Source organism: Nematolebias whitei, chromosome 8 (assembly GCF_014905685.2).
Source record: "Nematolebias whitei isolate Nwh7 chromosome 8, NemWhi1, whole genome shotgun sequence".
In the NCBI taxonomy this organism is placed as follows: Eukaryota; Metazoa; Chordata; class Actinopteri; order Cyprinodontiformes; family Rivulidae; genus Nematolebias; species Nematolebias whitei.
In genome coordinates, this window is record NC_056505.1 from 27,651,810 (window position 1) to 27,659,623 (window position 7,814).

General features: G+C 41.7%; 1 protein-coding gene across 1 annotated transcript in view; it reads right to left on the minus strand.

Moving 5' to 3' along the window:
• Positions 1–1,115: 1,115 nt before the first annotated feature.
• The window catches only part of ttc28 (tetratricopeptide repeat domain 28), a 31,894-nt gene continuing 25,195 nt past the window's right edge, over positions 1,116–7,814 (minus strand). The window contains exons 8-19 of the mRNA XM_037681130.1: positions 7,176–7,320; positions 6,832–7,011; positions 6,396–6,711; positions 6,167–6,335; positions 5,779–6,026; positions 5,557–5,681; positions 5,248–5,479; positions 4,638–4,714; positions 3,538–3,561; positions 3,226–3,355; positions 2,896–3,003; positions 1,116–2,737 (exon numbers count right to left, since the gene is read on the minus strand). Of these exons, the coding sequence (XP_037537058.1) occupies positions 1,143–2,737; positions 2,896–3,003; positions 3,226–3,355; positions 3,538–3,561; positions 4,638–4,714; positions 5,248–5,479; positions 5,557–5,681; positions 5,779–6,026; positions 6,167–6,335; positions 6,396–6,711; positions 6,832–7,011; positions 7,176–7,320 (3,349 nt within the window). The 3' untranslated portion in view covers positions 1,116–1,142. The remainder of the gene's footprint in view (positions 2,738–2,895; positions 3,004–3,225; positions 3,356–3,537; positions 3,562–4,637; positions 4,715–5,247; positions 5,480–5,556; positions 5,682–5,778; positions 6,027–6,166; positions 6,336–6,395; positions 6,712–6,831; positions 7,012–7,175; positions 7,321–7,814) is intronic.

The window sequence follows — 7,814 nt, forward strand, 5'->3', positions numbered from 1 at the left end:
CTATCTATCTATCTATCTATCTATCTATCTATCTATCTATCTATCTAATCAAATTCAACTTTGGAAATGTAACTTTTTTTTTTACATTGTTCAATAATTCTTCAGTTTGCAAGTTAAATTTATTTCACTTTCATAAGTGAAAGAAAATTTGATGCAAATTTCTCTTCAGTGTGGCCATCTGAAGACACAGACTCAGTCAGGACCTTTATAGTCCTAAGTTGAAAATGGGAGCGTTCAAGGTTTAAAACATTGTGTACACATAAATACCATTCTAATTTCCCTAAAAACAAGCTGGCCATTTTAAAGCAGAAAAAGAGTGTACAGTGAGCATGTGCACACAGATATCACCCTAAGGTCAAGATAACAAAATAATGCCAAGTCTGAAATACAAGAAAGTAAACATGTTTTTTTTTTTTTATTGTAACAGTTTACTGATAAATGAGAGATGGAGGTTGTGAAATTGACTTTTTTTTTATTTTTCAAAAATCATGGGCTAAAAAGTCATACATGATACTTAACACTGAATAGCAAGAGAATCCATGCTTCAGAGCAGACACTCAGATCACAAAGAAATCTGGCAAAATGCCCCTTTTGAGTTCAATAAAAAATATTAAATCTTTTTTCCCCCCACTCTATCTATCTTAACATGGTACAAGTTTGTTCACTTTTTAATTTTATAAAAATGCTTAATACTGATTGTGAAACACAACGTTAATTTACAAAACATAATAATTATTTTAATATTAACAACAATAACAAACAATAATAACAATAACAAATAAATTTCAAAACAAACCAAAAATCTGAATGAAGGGAATCAACAGTTGTTGCATCTTGGCCCACACAAATTTCTTTTTTTGAAAACAAACAAACAAAAAAAATTGCATTTAGATCCACCTGACACAGTTACACACAAACACAGTATCAGGTCGTTGAGTATTTCTCATTGCCATTTACAGTGTTATGGGCACAAAGACAAGACAGTTTCCAAAGCGTCCATGTGCCTCTGCAAGATCACACACACTAGCCAAAGAAATCCTTCTGACCGTCAGTCAAGCTTGGTTGACTACTATTAGTCTTGGAAAAGTGCCCTACTCCTCCAGCACACAGGGACAATATAGACAAATGATCATTTGAACATTTCAGCATTTAGAAGAAGGAAAAAATCTTCCAGGTGACAGGAATTTGTATCCGTTGCCAGCAGGTAGTCGAATAGAACGAGCACCAGGGCTACTGCTTGTGGAAATAGTAGGCGATGGGGCAACTTTTCTAGGGTTGGAATAGTGGTGACCATTGGAGGAGTTCTTGCTACTATCTAGTCCCAGTTCTCGCAACTCCAGACTGTCTTGGCCATCATTAGGAGAGCAGTGCCTTGGAGAAAGGTTTAGAAGGCTCAACACATCTCTGCCAGCAGAAGCAATAGGTCCAGCAGTGCTGTGAATGGCTTTGACGGGACCCAGATGATGCTGTTGCTGAGCTGCAGCGTTAGCCCAAAAGGTCTTCAGATTGTGGATAGCTTGGACCTTTTCATCAATCACCCCTCTTCTCAGCCTGTCCAAATCTGCCACGTCAGCAGATGTAGAACATGTAGAACCTGTGGAGGAGTAGGACAGAGCAGGAGATGGAGCACTCCCAGATGGTGACTGGTGACCAGAACTGGGAGACACATTACTTGGGGAATGAGAAATGTGGCCACTGTAAGGAGAGCTTGGATACTTCAATTTGAACTGTGCGTTGCTGTCCAGAGTGGGGGAAGGATGGCTGCCCTCTTTTTGGGAAGACTCAGAGACTGCAGGACTGTTGTATCCAGAGCTTATCTTCTGCAGGGAAGATGAACGAGAGGGAGGTTTGGGTCTTGGGGAAGACTGAGCTCGGCCACTAGCACTGCTGTTAGGACGGCTAAATGCGCTGGTTTCAGAAGAACGGAATGCGCTGCTTCGAGCTGTGGTTACCGCACTTGTCCCACCCTCTGCTCCAGCCCGCTGAAGGCTGCTCACAGCACGTAAATGACTGTGAGTCTCCTCCAGAATCTTCTGGGCCAGCTCTTGAGGATCAAGATTGACAGTTTTTTCTTCCTGAGACTTGACAGTACTATCTGTCTCAGTACTGGACTGGTCAGATTCACCTGTATCTGAGCTGCTCACCTTACCCACCTTCTGAAACGGTGAGTTTGGGCTGGGTACCAGAGATGTTTTGACTGGCGATGTGGGGGTACTGACACTGCCTCTTGATGAAACTGAGACAGTGTAGCCTCTCCCTGCTCCTGTGGACCCACTAACTCCTCGGCCTCCACGATGGTGTCGCTGGCTGTGGCCTGGTGGTAAAGGCAGAGAGTCACAATGACTTCCCAGTGGTTCACTGCTGATAATGGAAAAGCCCTCATATTCTTCTTCATCCCCCCGTGCTCCAGACCCCGCAGCAGCTGCCCCATGAGGAGACGAGCGACTACGGGGAACATGAGGGTGCTTGTGAATAGAATAGTGTGCCGTGGCACCACTGCGTTGACGATGACCAAGAAAATCGCAATCCGATTTAGAAGCAAAGCTCATGGATGAGGTTACAGAGCTGAGGCTGTAGACAGATATAGCATCTGATGCTTGATTGTCCAAGTAAGGAGGAGAAAAGGGAAGGCTTGAGTATCCTGTGGGCAATGGGTTGGACACAGACTGTGCTGACGCTAAAGACTCAAGGGAAGATGAGCTGTCTAGACTCAGACGCTTGGGCAGTTCTGTAGAGTCTAAAAACAAAGAAAAGGAAGGATATTTGTGATAAACAATTAAAAAAATAACAGTTAAACAAATAAAATAATGTTTTGAATGATTCCAAAAACAAAGCAAAGCACGTTTTTTCAAAAGAGAAAATCAGCATCAGAAAAAAAAAAGGAAACAGATTTACCAAAGAGCGCCAGCAGAGACTGGAGAGCAAAGTGTAAAGTGCGACGGTTGGCCAGCTTGCCTGTCTTCAGCACCACTTCCTCTTGGCCTACCTCACATAAGTCAAATCCTGCACATGGGAAACAATGACTGTTATACAATCAGCTTGCAAATGTGGGTCTTTAGGGACACACTGATCATCATATCTTTGTATTGTAAACAAAAATAGTCAAATGGCTTCATGTGTGCCAGAATGTTTTGACTTTGAGTTTTTTTTTGGTAAATGTTAATGATAATAATAATAAAAAAAACAAACTATTTTTATTGTTGTTGCACTATTTTGGTGACTTACCAAGAGCAGCCAGAAACTCGTGGCATCCTGGCAGTCTCCATAGCTGCACACTGATGGACACCTGAATAGGAAGGAGGGAGAAGTCCTGTTCTTTTTCTCCTGTCTGGAGTTGAACTAGCACCTGGTGGAGCTGGTAAAAAAAAAAAAGGAGACTATGTAATCAATCTGTTTTTGAATATGTTTTCAGTCACATAAATGACTGATCCGTGCAAAAAACAAAACAAAACAACTTCTACAAGAAATTAAAACTCCAGGGTTAGTGTTTTGTGGAGCAGAATGGACAGAAATGCAGGTGGGTGGATGCACACTTACCATGGCCACCATATTTTTAACAGCCTTCAGACCAGAAGTTGGGTGCAGGAAAAAGAGAAAAGGCTTTTAATTGCATGCTCACAAGCCATACACAAAAAGGTACAAAGACTAAAGTTCAAGAAGAAAAAAGGAACAAATGTTTAATTTAACAGAGATAGATGTGATCAACACAAAGATTAGACTGAGCATATTTCATGATTAAACTGCAAAGCACCATGACTCTTTAACTAAAAGCTTGTGATTGCCACATATTACATATGTACCGGGATAAACATGTCCACTGCATAATTAATTATCTGGTATAACAAACTAAAGAGCATGAAAGACCCATAATGTAGCTAAACTTTGTACTGGACGTGCTGCTAGTTAGGCAACATTTGAGTACAGATTAGGACAGAGCAAATGTTTTAGTATTCCTGATCAGACTTTCAAGCAAGAAAGTTTGTTGTATGGCAAATAAAGTTGCAACTTAAGTATAACAACATGCCTTATTCTAGTTATAATTACATATCTATATATATATTAGGGATGCACGATATTATCGGCATGGTGTCGGCTGATATTAGCAATAAAGTTAAATATCAGACATCAGCCATTCCATCAAAATAACTCACCGATATACAGTAAAAGGCGCTGTTTATATATGACAATCCAGTGACAAGGATGTCAGCACAACGTTATGACATCACATGTGCCGTTGAGTTTAGATTTGTGAAAATTTACACATTTGCACTAAGTGTTGTCATTGTGCTAGAGAGAGTAAATGTCATGAATAAATTTGACATTATACATAATCCAAGTTGAAGTGTTGCATCATTTTCAGCCCCCTTTTGGCATCTGCATTTGGTAGCAAGCCAAATTGAAAAAAGACCATGCAGAATATTTTTTTTTTTATTATTATTTGTACCAGTAGTATTTTAATTCCACAGCAGAGAAAGCTATGCAGTATCTGTAAGTAGGTCTAGGGGAAAAAGTATTGGTTATCAGCCAAAAATCCAATATCGTGTATCCCTAATATTATATATATAATGGATTTTGATTTAAAAACCCATTTCAATAAAAAAATTCAGACAGTATTTTTATAAGGTGCAGGGCCCTACCCGGTTGATGAGCTGCTCTCCTGCTTCTGAAGCTGTGATGAGTTTGCACAACGCTTGGAGAGCTTGTGGTGGCAGACCTAAGGGATGGGAACCAAGGAAGTTCTTCATTATTCAGTTAAGACACTTTATTTACAACTTACAATGAGCTGCACTTAACAGCTGACATAATATATTACAGCCACTGAGTGCAGAGTGAGAGTTTTAAGCACTTTGATCTTTATCTATCAAACACTGAAATTAATGAGGCGATTGGCACAAATATTCCTTCTGTAGCATGACAGCGATATTACACGCACAGTGCTGTAAGACACTACAAGTTGTATTTAGTCAAAGTAGGTACAAAAAATCCTGCACAGTGTTCACAAAGTCCTGATTTTACATGAGTTTAGATTTACATGAAGACCCTGTATAAACAATATAACTTGTATTCATCTTAAAAGCAGGTATTGGTTGTGTGAAGTTATATGATCAATTTTAAATACTGGATTATTTCAAACAGAATCCTTTCTTTTAGTTCCTTGAACTTTTGCAACAATATGTGAAAAACAAAAGAAACATACTCTAAACTTGTCTGATTAGTATTAGTGAAATATATCTTGGTTTAACATACCTAACAGTGACTGTAAGGTGGTACTGCATTGCTGGAGCCTGTCTCCAGGGTCAGCAGTGGGAAAGAAGACAGCAGCAGGGATACCGGTGCCTGCAGAATCCAGGCGGAAGCCCACAGCTGTCAGAAGGGCCTGCCAGCCAGGGACACCCCCCACCTTGTTCTCCACACTCTGCTGAGATGTGTACATGGAATTACGTTGTCCATTCTGGATCCTCTGAAGAGACTTCTCCACCTGAAAGGCAGTGGTGCATCAGTATGTTTGTGTATGCTTGGCTGTATTCCATCTCTGTATGTGTGTCCATGTCTCACCAGGTGAAGTAAAACCCTCAGTGCATCACGAGCTCGATCTGGATACTGCAGAATCTCAGCCAAGGCTTGGCCAATTAGAGAGGACGGGCTGTTCAGCTTCACATCGTTGCCAATCAGCATGTATCCTGAAGGGTGAAATAATGGAATCAGTTTTAAGATCCTCTTTTTTATTATGCTAATGGTGAACCTTGAATGAATGCATAAATGAATGACATCACCAACCTGCCCAGTTGGAAGGGTGGGAGTACTGTTTGCTGCTCTGGACGGTTTTCATGGCATCGGCGAGTGCTGCACTAGCCTTGGTCCCATTGAGCAAGGCAGAGTAGAAGGCATGGACAAAAACCTTGGAGGCTGCAACAGGTACAGGCCACAAGGACACAAGAACACAGTGCGCACCAGCAGCCAGGAAGGCTCTGGTTAGTCCCACAACACCGTCTGCTGTGACCTTACTGCTGGACTCTTGGTATGACCTGTATCCAGATAAAGAACATTAGTAAATTACCCTAAAAGTTGGAAAATATTATAACTCAATATTTCCAAGGATCAATACATTTAGATTTAATTGTAAGTGCTCACTGTTTAAATATGCTTTCCAAACCAAGTGACTTACCCCAGTACCACCAGCTTGACAGGCAGCCTCAGGTCCAATATGTCTGCAGCTGTAAGCAGGAACTCCTGAAGAGGTGGACTGTCACAGATGCTCTCAACATCACTGCTGTCATCCTGCATGTGGAGAGACTCTGGGATGGTGTAGCCACTTCCAGTGGAACCCTTCCTGCCTCGCCCACCGCTGCCCCGCCTTCCACTCGCACCTCTGCCCATCGTTCCAACTCCCACACTGGCTCCGGCTCCTCCAGGGACACCCTCGGGGTTTGGGGAGAGCACCAGAGCTGCCAGTTTCCAAGAAATGTGGGTGGCAAAGTGTGCACATTCAGCTTGTGTGAGGGCACTCATTACTCTCTCCTTGGTGGCAGATGAGCTGGTCAAAGGGTGGCACCCCAGCAGTTCAGCAACCATTAGAGCTTCCTCCTCTGCGGTGGGCATCGGGCCCCAAAGCCAGCGGTCCATCACAGGTGAAGGCAGTTTAGGATTTCCTACCACTGCTGCCATGGAGACTCCACCACTTGGAGCTGGTCCAGGACGCCGAGAGTGGGTCTAAGAACACAGCGACACAGTTTACATCCCAGTACAACAATCCAAGCACAGAGCTTTAGAGATTTATTAAACTGGTAAAGGTAGGGCATTATTTTAAGTCAACTGAATGGGAGTTTAAACCTTTGAACTGGATCCAAGGCCATGGATGGAGGGCACGGCAATGAGGCTGAAACGCTCGTAAAGGTATTCATTGGAGGAGCTTCCTTTTAGCAAGGCAAAGGGGATGAGGTACAGCTCTCCTTCCAGCACCATCACCAACTGTCTGTGTCTGCCAACAGGCCCACTGGAGTGCATCAGGCCCTGTCAACAAAAGGGATTAGAATGCAAACACCCAAATGTAAAATAAATGTCACAATGGGGTGCTTTGGTTTCATTTAGCTCCTAAATGAGGTGTTCTCTTATCTAATTCATTCATTAACAAAACTATAAAGAGGCAGGCAATGAGTTGCACAGTTCACACTCACCCCCTCCATGGGTGCGATGAGTAAATCATACAGCGCCCGAAGGGGAGGTTTGCCAAGGCTGCTGGAGCGACGAGGCAGAGAAGAGTTACCATCTTTGGCTGGAGACATGGTGTTACTGAACAGGCTGGTCATACTCTGGCAGCTCCTGAACAAACAAAACAAAGTGATGCAGTTTTTATTTTGCATTTTATACTTTAAAATAACCAACTCAGGACAGTTTAAGAAAGTCTGCCCATCTGACACATTTGATCTAAGCTCTGCTTATGTTTTTTTTTTCCAAGAAAGGTTTAACACATTTGAAAAATCATGTGGATCAATAAAACAAACAAAAAAAATTGTTACTCAATTAAGAGCTCCTCTATTAACAACATTGTTTTTTTTGTAAAAATGACCATCCTGGAAGACAGGATTATCTGTGCAGGCTAACCCCGATACAAATATTACAAACAAAAGCATACAATGCCTCTTCCCTTAAGCTTTATTAGTTACCATAAAACTGCATATTTTGCATCGTAATTATTTTCTGTTGTAGAATAAAATTTAAACAAACTAGAGAGTGGCTGAAAAGGTCCAGCATCAACCTTAATAAATATTATTACATCAGATAAGAAGTTTACAGCAGCAGCACTTCTCTCTCTC